Consider the following 16,567-nt stretch of genomic DNA (forward strand, 5'->3'; position numbering starts at 1 on the left):
CTATTTGATCGATCTTATACTCGACGAATTGCCTCCGATTCCATATTCGACATGGTGATTGATTTTGATAATAAATGACACAAAGTTTAGGTAGAATTTACCATTGAAAATTAACCGACTTACAATAGAATAGTGCCAATAACTTATATTCATTATTAAAAATTACTTTTGTACTTTAACATTTGATAATGTTAAAGACCATGAAGGGCATGGCATGGCAAACAAGCAGTACAATTTATGGCCATTGTTTCTTGATGAGCTGTTTTTGTTTTGTTGTTTTATAATCTTTGTGTCCAAATTCAGAGTTTCTCCTTAAAAGATGACAAAACGCAGAAAGCAAGAATGACAACGATTTGCCTTTCACTCCAAATAAATAAAAAAGAGGCCCATTCCAACAAACCCACACTCATAGCCCTCGTGTGGGCTGGGGCCCCACGCCAAAGAGTCAGAGTCCTAGACCCCACACGTGTGCAGTTATTGGAATGGTACCACACCTCACTGCCGTCTTAATGTAAGTCTGAGAGACACCACACGTGTGCCATTAAGAGGCTGAGTCTTCGATATTAAATTTTTAGTTGTTTATAGATCCACTGGAAGTTAACGCATAATCAAATTCCAGTTGATGATGTGTCAAGTTTATTTTTTTTTTATACAAAATATTTTGAAAAAAAAACAGGGAAAGATGGGGTGGTCCAAGCACCTTATTTTATTACAAGCGTACGCTACCGGAACTCAATAATTCCATCTTGTTTTCTTTTTTTTTTAAAAAATATTTTGTTTAAAAAAAGTAATAATAAAAAAAATAAAAAAAAACCGACCAACAGTCAAATTCGGGTGACCGAAGCTGAACAAGGTCGCTCCGTGCCTACAGTGCTGGACTCCCCTTGCCAAACGTAGCTTTTTTCACCACTCTGATGGATAAAAATGTTGACTGTTCAGAATAAGAAAAAAAAAAAAAAAAACAGAGATTACAATGTTGTTTGGTCAGTACTACTCTTTTCGTCCGTACCGTCCTTTTTTTTTCTTTTGTTTTTTTTTTCTTTCTTCTTATTGAAAATCGGGATTTTATTCATATTCCCTGTATTTATTCTCATATACGAAAAATTACTGAGGGTGACAACAGTGTACAGCCGCACTTCAATGACCTCTTGGTGGCGAAAGAGAATGAACTATGAAAGAGAGTGCATGCGAGAGAAGAAGGTTAAAGTTCAAACTTATAAGAGGAAGGGGGGACTGGCAGGGGCTAACTGGAATAGGATCTTCTCCAGTCCATTATGGACTTGAGAATATCTACTTCATGGCTGAAATTTCTTCTTATAAATTCTACAACTACAAATTTGTGACATCTCCGGTCCGACTCTGAGAATAACCCGCCGCTCTCATGGTCGTAATTTTTCTTATAAATTTTACAACTACAAATAGACATCCGTTCATATATATATATATATATATATATATATTAGATTAAAAAAAAATTAATAAATTAATAAAAAAAGAAGTGGATGTCATTTCATCAGCTACTGAACTCCCACCCCCATCTTGGCCATAGAAAGTGGCCTGACTAACCTTTATTTAGCTTGCAAGCAAGGCTTTGACACCACCCCCCCAATTGTCGGGCCAGCACGTATCAACTTCACCCTTACGGCACTTGTGGTCCAGCCAAACTAATATATATATATATCGCTTGGCCCTTGGGGTGTTTCGGCCATGGGGTGCCTTGGCCACCCCAGACCTATGCTCAAGTGGCCGGACACCCCACTCAATAGTGGTCCCACCTTCAACGGGATCACAAATACCCTTAATTTTTTTTATAATTTTTAAAAAAATATATATATAATATTTTTATTTTTATTTTTTCATTAATGTAACATAAGTATCCTATTTATATTCTCAATATCTCTTTAAAAGCAGATCCTAACTATTAATTGATATTCTCCAAATTCAAAAATGTAATTATGTTTTTTGGGCCAACTCTTCAAATTACAAGGAAAAAAAAATTTCTAAAGTAATTTTGTTTTTTTATGGTTAATTTTTTTTTTTGTTAATTGGCCCTTGCCAGCTAAATTTTTTCGCCATGGGCCCCTACCCATTTTTAAGCCAGTTCCGTCCCTGCTTACAAAATGTTTTACGAATTTTTTTTTAAAAAAAAGAAATCATTTTATGCACCTTAAAGGATGTTTTCTTGATCAATCAAAAATATTTTCGGTTTAACCAATATATTTTTTTCGTACTAAACACTGAAAAATAGAAAATATTTTTTCTAAAAAATGTTCTATTTTCGAAACAAACTAAGCCTAAAACAAAATAAACATCATGATCATGTTTCCTCCATTGAGAGTAGCCACCACACTGTGACTCTTCTTTGTTATTTTTGTTTACAAATAATATTCTACATCTTGTTAAAATTTATAAATTAATAGGTGTATTCTATATATATATATATATATATATATAAAACATTTTTTTTTTAATACTCTACCAAACAATCCTCAAATGGTAGTTCAATCGGTTGGGGACCACGCCTTATGAAGAGGATGTCACTAATTCGAACCCCCCTCCCCTCTTATGTGAACATGCAAAAAAAAAAAAAAAAACTTCATAATATTATTTTATGTTATTAAAGCACATACCATTGATAAAATCTTCATCTATTATTGGGTAAAGATACTATACTTGATATGACTAATTAGCTTGAAATCAAGAATATTATTTACATTTTTATATTGAAATTTGTCTTTTCTTTTTTCAAATCAAACTAGGATCTTTCTCTTTCTCTTTCTCTTTCTCTTTTTTTTATTAATGTGTTTCATATATATATATAGAAGAAATAGTGAAATGATTGATTAAGCATTGGGGGGGGCATGATTGTGAGTGTTGATAGTGAGAAGGAAGACATGAAAAATCACAAACAATCTTATTCGTAGACTTATTATAAATTACCACAAACCTCAAACGTCTTACCAATCCAAACCTACACCGTGGAGGTGTTGAGGACACGAGTGGGTTGTTCCCCTCCTACCTTGCCAAGCAATTAATGAGAAAGCGATTTTTTTAAAAAATAATAAATAAATAATATTATTTTGTTGAGAAAGATAGATAGGAAAGCAATTTGAATAGGAAGCGGTCAAATTATTATTAGGGTAAAATCCACTTAATCTTCTTAAACTATTACTTCAGTGACAATCTATCTCTCAAGCTATTAATCATGATAATTTACCTTCAAAACTACCAAAACAAAGACAATTCCCCAATGCTAACAAAATGACAAAATTATCACTATAAAATTTTCAATAAAAAAAAAATACCTTTAAAGTTTTGAAAAAAAATTAAATTTTTATATTTTTATTTTTATTTTAGTAAGAGTAATTTCGTTATTTTGTTAAAATTCGGGGTATATTGTCATTGTTTTGGTAGTTTGGGGGATAAATTATCGTAATTGATAGTTTGAAGGTAAATTATCATTAAAATAGTAGTTTGAGGGAGTTAAGTGAATAATTATTATTTTTAATTATCCTCGTTGGGATAGCATTATAACTTTAAACTTAGAATTATGAATTTATAAAAAATAACTTTATAATTTTTAAAAATGTCCCAAAGAGGTAGCTTAATCGGCTAGGACCACGCCTAATGAAGCGAAGGTCACTAGTTCGAATTCCTATCCCCCATCTTGTGCGGACATGTCAAAAAAAAAAAAAAAAAAACTTTAAACTTAGAATTCAATCCTACGCCCTAAAACGTTTTAGGGAAAATAAATAAATAAATAATTTGGTGTTTGATGCATAAAAAAATATATATTGGTCAACGAAAAGTGATTAAAATTTTCACTAAAAAAAAAAAAAAAAAAAAGGCTAACACTTTTTCAAAAAGTGTAAGTCATTTTTGGGAGCTTTGTCATTCCCTTTTTCTTTACCACTTTTTTTTGCTTTAAACTTCAAGAGGTTTTTTTTTATTCTTTTAATGTGATAGTAAAAGTTATTATTAAACTTTTAGTCAAACAAGAAATTTTACTGTAAAATAAAAAACATTAACCTTGAGAATATCACCCACCCTTGTCTCCCCAACCCCACCCATTTTTCATACTCTTCCCAACCCTCCACGCCTAGGAGTCTAGGATGACTTTTTACCCCCACAAAACGAACTTAGCTGACCCCTTCCCCTACGGATCAGACTCCCACCCTCCTCTCCCATCAAGATATCATCTCCTTTTTTTTTCTTTTTTTTTTTTTCCTTACTTTGTTGTAAATCCATTGCTCTCACCAAATTTATTAGTTCATATTTATTTATTTTAGTTATTATTTGTTTAAAGTACTTTTATGGGTTTTTTTTTTCTTTCAATAATTATATTTTTGAATATTTGTTTTTTCTTAATGATTGTATTTTTTAATATTTGTCTTATTTTAAGGGTCATATTTTTTAAATTTTGTATTTTTTTCAACCGTCATATATGCTTTCAATATAAATAAAATAATATCTTTTACAATTTTCATTTATTTTCAATACGAAATTGCTAGAGAATGTGTGTGATAAATAAATAAAAGTTTTATTACTTTTTGTTCTTTTGCTTTGTTCATAGAAAAAAAGATTATTTCAAAAATTAAAATACAAGGATCACATCTCTCCCCTAATTTTTACTTGGCCCATATGGAAAAATATTCTTTCAAAAGCTAAATTAAAACTATAAGGTTTGGGAATTTGTTTATGAATCTCATCTATTCTTCGTTTCTTATCAAATTTACATAAAAAGAAAGAACTATGAGGAACACAATAGAGAGAAATTTGAAGTTAAAAAAAAAAAAAGAAGTTAAATTTAAATATGAGAATCCAAATAATACAATTGATTTCAAGTTAGGTCCTATTAAAGTCATCAAGAAGTAGATTAATCGGCTGGAATCACGTATAATGAAGTGAAGCCCACTAGTTTGAATCTTTCTCCTTCTCTTATGCCGACATGTTAAAAAAAAAAAAAAAAAAAAATATCCTATAAAAAATAGTAAACTTTAGCTAATATTCATTTTCTTTATTGAAAATTTATAAATAATACTATTGAAAGAAGTAGTAAAGTACCACACACACACACAGCACACAGGATAAGGGAAAGAAGATGATGATCGTTAGCTGGAATTGGCTTTAAAGGGACCCACCCGGTCGGGGCACAGAAAGCGGGGGTCCACACAGTAATGAGGTGAGTCCCAATTGGTTGGACATGATTGGAGGAGAGACCAGACCCAGACCCAGACCCAGACAGGCACTAGATTAAAAAAAAAAACTCATAATTTAGTCTCATAAATCGCCAAAAATGGTGGACCCATTTCCGTGTCTCTCTCTACCTTATTCTAAAACGATGATGATGCCCGAAAATCACATGAAATTTGCTGATTTCGTGCAGTCAATTGGGCTACTTTGGTGTGAAGGTGTCGGTGTTAACTTCTGACTGAGTGCCCACTAATAATATTCACAAATAAAGTGCCCAACAATATCTCAACAACAAGTTAGGGCACAAAATAAATAAATAAAAGGAAAAAAAAAAAAAAAGTTATGTCTTGGGTTTTTGTTCGTGTCCAAAACCAGACAGCTTAAAGTGCTTATGAATTATGCTGGTTTAGGTTTATAGGCTAAGAGGGAAAAAGAAATGAAAAAGAATTATGCTGATTTATATATATGTTATGCCCATCCATCTTATTCCCCCTTGAAGGTGGGAGAATAAAGAGTAAATGTGATTTGTCCTCATGTACTTTCTTTTATACCTTATTCTTTCTTCTATTTCAAATACTGTTTACTTTACTTAATTTTTTACCCTTTTTGTTTTTTTTTTTAAAAAAAAAAAAAACTGTTTACGAGGGCTAGCAATTCAGGTTGGTGGATCAAGTTTGGGTTTAATCTCTTGACCCACCAATCCGTTAAGAGTTAATTCAGACGCAACTCATTTAGTTAAACGAGTTAAACTTTTCAACTTTGACACGACTAATAACTAATAAGTGACTTGACACGCCCCACTTCACCTGTTTAATAAACAAACCTAGCATTTTAACCCGTTTAGACTTAAAAGCGACTTATTTCATCTGTTTGACTTAACCCAACAAAATCTATTTGACCCATTTTGACCCAAAAACAAGTTTAACCCGTTTTAATATGTATGTATTATATAAAATTTCCTAAACTAGTCAAATGGGTCAACTTGCGGGTCAAGCATGTTGACCCCATGATTGACCCAATTAGACCAAAAAATGATTTGTTAAACCCGTTTGACCCAACTCAACAAGAGTCATTTGACACATTTCTATCCAAACACGGCATGTTTAACCTACTTCAGCATGTATTTATTATATAAAATATATATAATTTTATAAACTAGTTAAATAGATCGACCTGCAAGTTAATCATGCTGACCCATGATTGACCCGTTTAAACGGGTCAAATCATTTGACTTGTTTATATCAAACCTTAATTTTTTAATTTCGTGTTAAATTTGCGAGTGATATAAAAAAGTTAGTAGTCCTGATTAACATCTTAAACCCAACACCCGACCCAACTTTGTTAGTATTACAATTTTCTTCTTGGCCAACCGACCAACCAACTTGAAAGAAGGTGTTGGTTTTTCAATAAAATCTCATCAATTCGAGTCAAAATCATCGAATCGGTCGGTTTGGGCCGATTTGATGATTGGCCCTAATCTTCACAGTCTATACTCTATGCATGCCTATAGCTAAGATTATGGCACAATTTTTATGTTCAACAGTCGAGAGCAGTAAAGTGAAGTTAATTCCTCATTTTTTTCCCCCTTATCCGGTGTAAAATTGTAATACTTCTTAGCGAAAAAAATGAGGAGTTCACTAGTAAAAAAAAAAAAAAACTCCTCGTTTTTTCACCATTTTAATTTATTTATTTTTTTTTATAAAGTTGTCTTTGAAATGTAATTTGAGGAATAATGATTATCAATTCTATTGATATGATATTTATAAGCCTTTGAATAAATGTCTCACAGTCTGTTGGAACAAATGGCTCATATTTTACTACTGGTTCATTTGGTGTAATTAGTTTATGTGAGTCTGGAGACAAATAAGTTGTGAGAGGTATTTTGAGGTTTTCTAAAATACTTAGAATTAAGGTTTTCTTATAAATATGTTATGTTGTAACCCTAAATCATTTAATAGTAAAATATAGCCGCACTCTCTCCTGCCAAACCATGCAAATATGTGTTTCGACTCTCTCTTAATCTCTCTCTTTTTGATTCTATATTATTCATCATTGTTGTGCATGGTAACAACACAGTATGTACTATATTTGATGGTAATTAAAGGATTTTTTTGAGAAACATAAAGAGAGGAAAAGAGCTTCAAATAGCAACAGAGACAACTCTATCCACTTATTTGAACTTCTTTTTTAGTCTTGATGTTTCTGTTTAGCGAGAGAAATTGTTATTACAAGTGCCTTGTCACTTAATTAGGCTACATAAAAAGTTGAAATGTTTGAAATCTATCATGGCAATTATACAATCACTTTAGGATCTATTTGAAATTGCGTTAGAAAGCTTAAAAAATATTTGTAATATCTAAAAAGTTGTGTCAAATAAAAAGCTAGCATGTTTGATAAGAATTTTCAAAATTAATTCTTTGACTTTTTTATAGGGATGGTAATACATGTTTGTGTCTCGGGTTCGGATTGTGTCAAAATATGTATATAAGATTATATAGGTCAACTGTAATTCAACCTATTTAATTAATTAAACGGGTCAAACTCTTCAATCATAATACTCTAATTTGTTTGCATTGGGTTTGTGTCGGGTTAATGGGTTATCTCAAAAATTGTCAGTCATAATGTGATCATATGTCGGGTTTGGATCATATCGAGGTATAAGTAAGATTATACAAGTCAACCAAAACATGTCCCATTTAATTAAAAGGCAAAACTCCTCAATCTTTAATTTGGTGTTGGATTCGTCAGGTTCGCTCTTTCTTTCTAAAAAGCTATTGTTGTCTTCACAACGGTAGGCAAAGATGATGAGTTAGACATTGGAAAGGTCAAATTTGATTCCTTTAGATTGCCGCAAAATGAAGATGATTTGCGAATAATCATATCTATTAAATGATTTCAACTCAAATTGATCGTAAAATCTCCTAACATCATTAAAACACCGACAAAAAAAAAGGTTGAACAAAAAATGAAAGCCCAGATATGGACCAATATTATTAACGAAACCTTAAACAAAGTAAAAATTTACTTCTTTCAATAGAGCTTCTAGAGAATTAGTTCATTTATTGTACGAAATCTTAAAAGCTAATCTATTGTAGTCAATATTTGAAAAACTCAACGAACGTATTTGTTGTTTATTACTCAAATAATGAAATAAACGTCATAACTAAAGACATTTGAGTGTAATCACAATATTAATTTGATAAATTAATGCTCTCAAATGGCCATTTCATAAATAAATAAATGGTCATTTCATAATATTAGATCAACAAATGTCTATTTTTCATCTTTATACAAGAGATTAGGGGTGTATTAACCGCTTTCGAAGGCAGTTGAAAATAACTGCTACTTTAGGTGGTTGTGGTTAGTGATTAGAGCCAATAACCACTAATCTCTTACAACCCTACAAGAGATAAATAAATTTACGATTGAATATGTGAGACTACATATAGTAGATATGTGAAGAAAAAAAATAAAATGACAAAAGATAGATGTGTTGTCCGAACAAATAATAATTAAAGAAAGACAATTAAAAACTTAATGTCATCAACATTTAAATCCCAATAGGATTAGTTTATTAACATGCTTTCTCAAAATTGTGATTTTTTCTCTCTGTCCTACTTCTTCATCGTATGTGAAACCAAACATGTATATATGTATATACCTTTTTATTTTTATTTTTTAATAAACTATAATAATAGTATAAGAGTAATATTATTCAATAGTTGTTATATGATTGTCATATAACTTGATGACACGATAATACAAATTAACTCTTTAATTAACACTTGTAAAATAAAATATAATTTTTATTATTACATCATCTCAATTATATGATCTTAATTTTTGTTTTATATATAAAGATTCTCTTCGAGATCCAAACAGAACTTAAGACTGGCAAATGAAAGAGAGGAAGGCTATTACTAATTATGGGAAGAAAAAAGAAAACCCTTGATACAAGACAATGGCTGATGGGGCTTGAGATGATCAAATTAAAGCCCTTATAACCAGCGCCATGCCTTGCCCATCAACGACAGCCCACGTGGGCCTACGTCACATGCAATGCACCCGCCCACCTCCTGCTCCAAGGGTCCTGATTTGTTTTCGGGGACTCAAAACTTGATCTGGGCCGTCTGATTGGAAATCACGATCTTCAATATGGGTGGATAAGCTCTGTCCCAACCTTGTCCCCGAAATGTAGGGACAAGATCCAACCGCCACAGTTGTGCTGTTCACATGACGAACACCTTAGCTGCCCATGTCTAAAATTCATGCGTTAAAGATACCTCTGCCCTATGTTGCTCTCCCGACTCTTTTCGTGGTGCGTGAGTCTACTTGTCTACATAAATCTCAAATATTGCTGAAGAAATTCTAGTATTTATATTATATATTAACAAAAATGTATATGGTTTTGGGTTTTATCAGTCCATTATTAATTTGAATTTTGAATAGTAATGTTATATATATATATATATATTACAATGTTCATATAACATGTCTATTAATTGATCGAGATAGTATTCTTTTTATTGTTTACATACACAATACAAAGTATTTTCTGAACAAAGGTTTTCTCTATTTCTAATTAAGTCGTTGATGCGGCGAACGTAAAATAATAGTCAATTTAAAAATGTTTTTAGTTAAAAAAAAAAAAAAAACTTTCATAAGGCATAAAATCATTAAGCTTCTCATATGTGTAAATTATTTTTAACCGCTCTTCCACACATTTTGACAGGCTACTTGAATACTTGTATGAGCAGGGTGGGTCTCACAAGGGCATTTTCACAATTATTTGCCTAAATTTCAAATAATATGGCAGACAACTTCACTAGATATCCTCATCTATAGCTTATCTTTGTCGACTCTATTTCTTCCTCCTAACTTCTCGAATTATATAAAAATAAAAGAAATATTTGCTAATTTTTCGTACAAGCAAACACTATGCCGAAACAATCGTACTAAGAAGTATCTGTTTAAAATTGCGTTTGAGAAATAAAGCTTTTAAGTCAAAAAAGCGTTTTTTGGCAAAAACTTAATTTTAAGCTTTTGCTAAAAGTGCATTTTGGCTATTTTTTGGCTTTTTGGACTTTTAAAAACGCTTTTAATTTTTCTTACAAAACAAGTACTTTTTTTTAAAAAAAAAAAAAAAAAACTTTTTGATCCCTCAAACGCACATCAAATAAACCCTAAGAGTCTTATGGTATTTGCAACTAATGCATAGAAAATGAAGCTGTTCAATATATAATAGTGCTTTAAAGGTATAATTAATATGTGGGCAAGCACGCGATCAGCCTTTCTTCCGGCCGCCGTTATCCGCCGAGTGTGCTCTTGTTTTTTGGCTTTCTGATTTTTTGCTTTCATTTTCCTTGTATTTTTCGATTTTTGTTGTTTTTTCCCTTGTTATTTGTTCCTTATTTTATATTTCATGTTGTTTTGTTGCTTGCAATAAGACTCTATTCTCTTGTTGAACAGTGAGGTATTTGTTTATGATCCAAACCTTTGTGTTGTTGATGAGATTTATATTATGGCTTTCAGGTCGAGGAGGAAGAGTTTTGGCATTGGAGTTTTCTACTCCCAAGTCGAGATCGAAATAAGAGCTACCTATGTATTGGAATGAGTCTATTTGGAACAAATTTGTTGTTATATCTGAAGATTAGTCATGGGTTAGCGGATTTTGTTTGAGATTGGGATGGTTGTATCTTTGACGTTTGTAACTTCGTATCTTCGGTTATGGTTGCTTCAGAGCTTTTTGATCTGTATTGTAAGAGTTTTATGCTCTGTATTGTAAGAATTTTATACTCGTATTATCTTTAAATAAATGTGAATGAAATGTTTTCCTCTTTAAAAAAAAAAAAAAAATGTGGGCAAAATGAAATTAACTAAATATTGATATCTAAATGTAAAATTCCTTTTCTATAGTCAAAATTATGTAATATAAAATTTTCATGCCATTGTTGACCATACTTACGATCTCTATTTGAAAGCGCGTGATGTGGCAGGCACGCGCTTGAAGTGGAGATGGTAATACGTTACTTCTCCTTTCTCCAGACAGCATCCGTCGTCCTTCGTCACTGTGTTTCCGTCTACAATTCTATATAACACATTGTGAGTAGCATTAGGCCTGACAACCATATTCTCTCTACGCCTTCTTTGCCAATTGTATACAACCTCACCGAAATATCGCCAACTACGTCCGATACACAATCTTTGGTGGTATCAACCGATATATCGGTTCAAAACCTAGGAGAAAAAGTATGGGGTTTGACAAAGAGCTCAACCTTGAGGCAACAGAGCTTAGATTAGGCCTACCGGGGACCAAGAAGAGCAACAAAAGAGCATTGCCGGATTACATGAACGAGGAGTGTGGATCTAAGGACAGTTCTAATGTGTCGGATGCTCAAAAAAGTGATCAAGAAATTGCTTCTCCCGCCAAGTAAGCTTCTTCTTTTTTTTTTTTTTTATGCATGCATGCATGCATTAATGTTTTGATTGTTTGGGCTAATATGGTTGATGGGTATATGTTATTGTAGGGCACAAGTAGTGGGGTGGCCGCCGGTGAGATCTTACCGGAAAAACTGTTTCCTGGCGAAGAAAATGGAGGCTGAAACGGCGGGCATGTACGTAAAAGTTAGCATGGATGGAGCTCCTTATTTAAGGAAGATTGATTTGAAGGTCTACAATGGATATCCAGAGCTCCTTAAAGCCTTGGAAGACATGTTCAAGTTCAGTGTTGGTAAGCATTCATAAGCATCGATCTTGTCTGAATTTACAATATTGATTGAATTTTTGAATATTCTTAATTTTTTTTTTTTGGTTAATTCTTCAGGGGAGTATTCTGAGAGGGAAGGCTTCAATGGGTCAGAATTTGTGCCAACTTATGAAGACAAGGATGGAGATTGGATGTTGGTTGGAGATGTTCCATGGGAGTAAGTTCTCTCTCCCTCTCTCTCTCTGAAATCACAATATCTTTTCCAAAAAATAATTTTTTAAAAAATAAGAAGAAGAAGAAGAAAGAAAGTCGTCTAAGATTATTTTTCTTTCAATCCAGAATGTTCATCTCTTCATGCAAGAGGCTGAGAATCATGAAGGGGTCAGAAGCAAGGGGATTGGGTTGTGCTGTATGAATCCCACAATTTAGAGCCCTTAAGAAAGGATCGATCGATGGAGAAGAAGACAAGGAGATCCATTTCTCTTCAAGAGAAAAAAATAAACGATTTCTCTTGGGCTATCCATGAAGAAATTACTCAGACGTCGATCTCGATCCCGTTCCTCATCAGTTGCAATAGAAAAATCAAAAAGGATGTCAAAAAGAAAAAAGAAAAAAGAAAAAGTATGTAAATTTAGGCATATTTGCTTTGAGCAGATCGAATTGTACAAAGTTTAAAGAATCACCCACGTTCCACAATTTCTTTTTTTCCAATTTCCATAGATCAAGGAAAAGGTTTTATCCTAAGTTTTATATAATAAATCCTACTATTATTAGCAATGTATCGATAAAAGTTGTGAGACACAAGGAACCATATGACAGATCGAAGAGGGTACCTGTTGTAAGAATTTAATGTCCCCCGTATCATACACATTAAAAAAAATGAGAAATTATTAGACTCCATCCTAATCCTATTAAACTATTAGTCAAATAAGAGTAGTTTTTTAGTAGTGGCTGGATATACTTTGATAAGAAGTGGAGTTATAATCGAATAAGAAAACGGGTTCTGTTAACTACCCTCTAAAATCTAAATATACATAATATTCATCAGTTTGAAAGCGTTCTCACAGAATTTCTTATTCTCTCTTTCATTCGGATTAGAAATGAGAAAGATCCTCTCTTGTAATTATTTTTTCTCATTCAATTAGGGAAAAAAAAAAAAAAAAAAGTCAAGTGAGAGAAATTGTTTTCCTAGTGTTTACACTTTCATATCAAGATTAATCAAAGAAGTTTTTGGTTGCCATGAATTCTTGTATGTTCTTAATTTATTGTCAGAAATCACGATATAGTTTAAGATCTTGGGAAGTATAGAATATATATTGTGTAGATTTATTTTACAAGTGACATCAGAATCTGGGTAAAAAATTTTGTGATTTTCAATATATATATATAATAAAAAAAAAGAATTTAACTACTTAATTATTGCATATTTGCTCATTCATACTAAAGCCATATATATATATACAAGTTTGCGATATGTATAGACGTATGTGTCTATATTCAATGAGAAATGTTATACGTACACCTACGTATATTTACTCTTATTTAATTTGATTAGTCCATAATATGTCGGTGAGTGATGTGACCGCATCCTACATCAAAACTTCGATTGAACCCTTATTTAAAAAATATATATATATACAAGTTTGTGATATGTATCAACGTATGTGTTCATATTCAATGAAAAATGTTACACGTACACCTGCATATATTTACTCTTATTTGATCAGTCCTTGATATATCGGTGAGTGACGTGACCGCATCCTGCATCAAAACTTCAATTGAACTCTTATTTTTTTTTAAAAAAAATTATATATATATATTCTTCTCCATTTCGCACCCTGTCAAACCTCCCAACCGAGAGAGTTGTTCCACCAAAAAAATTAGATATGGGAGAGTACATACTATAAAAGAGTAAATATACTCTAAACTTAAAAGAACTGCTCCACCAATTCTCAGTATCTCTCCATCTCTACATCTCTTTGAAAAAGAAAAAGAAAAGTCTCTAAAGAGAGAAAGAGCTCCAATATTTTCGCATTTCTCTCCAAAGAACCAGATGAAGAAGATGACTCCAAATAGGGTTATGGCTGGGAGTGGCGTAACAAGTACATTTGAGGAAAGTGACTATATATGCCAAGGTGAAGGAGATGTCGAGTATAACACCCAACCCCAATGACACACAATATTGTCTGTTTTTTACTCACACAAGCTAGACTTTTAAGGAGGTCTCCCATCTTAGTACTACTCTCGCATAAGCTCGCTTAATTGCGGAGTTTTGATGGGATTATGACTATCACAGGATTCACAGTTTTAAAATGCGTTGTTGTCAAAAATTGTGCAAGTATGCATTTAAGCATATTCTCATCCCTAGGCGATGTAGGACGCCACAATTACCCGCTCTAAGAGTGTTCAACAAGTATTATCTGCATTTTGTATTGGTCGGTCTGTTTTCTTTTGATTTGGATATCATTGATCGATTCAAGCCGTGTAGTCTAGATGATAAATTTGTATTTTATCCATTTTTGTTACTCATTTTGCATATAAAAAAAAAAAAATAAAAAAAAAAAAAAGGGTGTGTAAAAGCATAAGCTTCATAATCTAAGGTTAGCGTCTAAGTGATCTGGAGAAAATCTTTTTTTTTTTTTCCTGAAGCAATCCCTCAACCACTCAATTAATTAGTGTTTGGAACCAGGAAATCAATCTCCTCTTGTGTTTGAAATGTTAAACTCGAGAGCTTTTTATGAACGATGATTTTTTTTTTTTTTTTGGTCATTTTATTTGGGCTTTTGGGTTTGTGGGCGAGAGAGGATTGTTGTGAAGTTTGTGATATATGTTTAGGTACATGTAGGGAGTGAGGCCATGTCCAAAACCTTGTTCAAGCTATTAGAATATATTTGTTATATTGGTTTTATAGATTCTTTATTAGATTATTGTCCATACAATTGTGATTGTAATCAGATCCTTGTAATAGTAATTAAATCAATTATCTTATTTATAATCTATTCACCTACCACTTTTTTCTTATAAATATATAAATTATTTCTTTGGGGTGTTTATTGGTTTATATATTCCGCCTTTCTTTTGTATTGTGGTAGTTGTTGTGTTTCTCCCTTTCTCCTCGTCTCCCTTGTAATAGCTTAGACCAAAATAATAATAATAATAATAATAATAATAATAAAATTAAAAAAATTAAAACTAAAACTTAATTTGGTGTTTAGGCATACACTATTTTTAAAGATAAATTTTACACACATTCTCACATTCCTACTTTTTAATGTTGTTTTTAAAATTATTGTTTGAGTGGGTCTCCCTATAATTTATATCATCAACATAAAGTATTAATTAAATAATTAATAAATGACTTATACTCAAAGTTTATATCATTTGGAATTAGAGCCAATTACCTCCTCAAGTATGAGATCAGAAGCATGAGCTCGTTAAGTATATAAGGGGTTGTGGTTTTGTTGTCGAATTAACGGAGAAGGCAACCTATAAGGTAGATTAAAATGTTTGGTAATATAAATAGGTATAGTATTAAGTATTTGATAGATAAGTGGAGCGGAAAAAATAAATGAGCTCTGAAAATTAAAGAAGAAGAAGTTGAAGAAAAGGATGATGAGTTGGATCAAGAAAGCCGGCCCACAAATTCACATTTCTAACCTTATTGACTAAGAGCCAACACTTGGCCCAGAAAACACAGGAAGCTTGGGCTTTCTCCTTCGAGTAAGCCTAGATGCAAGTTCATGACTCATCAGTATATTAATTTAACATTTGTTAATGGGACAAATAACTAGTTCGTAGTGGGATTTGCCAAAGAGCCTCCCCACACAGCCTATGGGTTTGATCCAGCAATAATTTTTTTTTAGAGAGCTACTTTTTTATTAAAGCATTCTCCATGAGTCCATAATGACCATAGCTTTTGTGATGCTAATTTTTGGGTTTTCACTATTTTGAAATCTTAAAATGACTTATAAAGTTATTGGCCGATGAAGTTAGGGGTTCAAGTGGGTGGTTAAAAATTGCTCCTCATTTGCCATTTGCCCGTCTACATGGGTTGCAAACGAATTTTCAGCCCCTAATTATAAGTGGGTCGAAATCATATTTACTGTCCACACATGCAGGTAGATATCAGAATATGAATAGACAGAAGATCAATATGTTATCTGTCTCCGTATATATATATATATATATATAATTTTGTTTTATTAAACTAAAATGTCATTTAGATAAAGGAGTAGGGCACTCGGTGGGTTTTGTAAACAAAATTGAAACTACATGTGTACAATATATAGGCTTTTAAGTCTTATAATTTGGTCCTGTCGCCGGATAGAGAACCCCAACCGAAACAACATCAAGTTCACAAACAACCAGCCGCCATATAAATTAAGCTCATAGTTATTATTATTATTTGTTTTTAAAGCCTAAAAGAAGCTTAAAATGAAAGTAGATATCACGGAATTGAAGATAAGTAAAAAAAAAAGAAAAAAAAAGAAAAGGGCCAGCAGGTGTGTGATTTATGGGTAGGTTCCGCAAAATACGAATGCAGATGCGGATGTAAAATAAATGTATTATCAGCTCATATAGTACAGTTTACACCCCTAGATGTGGTTGCAACCCAAATAATTAGTAATTCATATGCTATTGGTACCTCTAACTAAACTATTTATTGTT

General features: G+C 32.1%; 1 protein-coding gene across 1 annotated transcript; it reads left to right on the forward strand.

Moving 5' to 3' along the window:
• The first annotated feature begins 11,328 nt into the window (after window positions 1–11,328).
• LOC132171488 (auxin-induced protein 22D-like) lies at window positions 11,329–12,587 on the forward strand. Its single transcript, XM_059582810.1, has 4 exons — window positions 11,329–11,623; window positions 11,721–11,923; window positions 12,017–12,116; window positions 12,239–12,587. The coding sequence occupies exons 1-4, from the start codon at window positions 11,445–11,447 to the stop codon at window positions 12,312–12,314; spliced, it is 558 nt and encodes a 185-aa protein (XP_059438793.1). The 5' UTR covers window positions 11,329–11,444; the 3' UTR covers window positions 12,315–12,587.
• Window positions 12,588–16,567: the final 3,980 nt, after the last annotated feature.

Source organism: Corylus avellana, chromosome ca2, assembly GCF_901000735.1.
Source record: "Corylus avellana chromosome ca2, CavTom2PMs-1.0".
NCBI classification, from domain to species: Eukaryota; Viridiplantae; Streptophyta; class Magnoliopsida; order Fagales; family Betulaceae; genus Corylus; species Corylus avellana.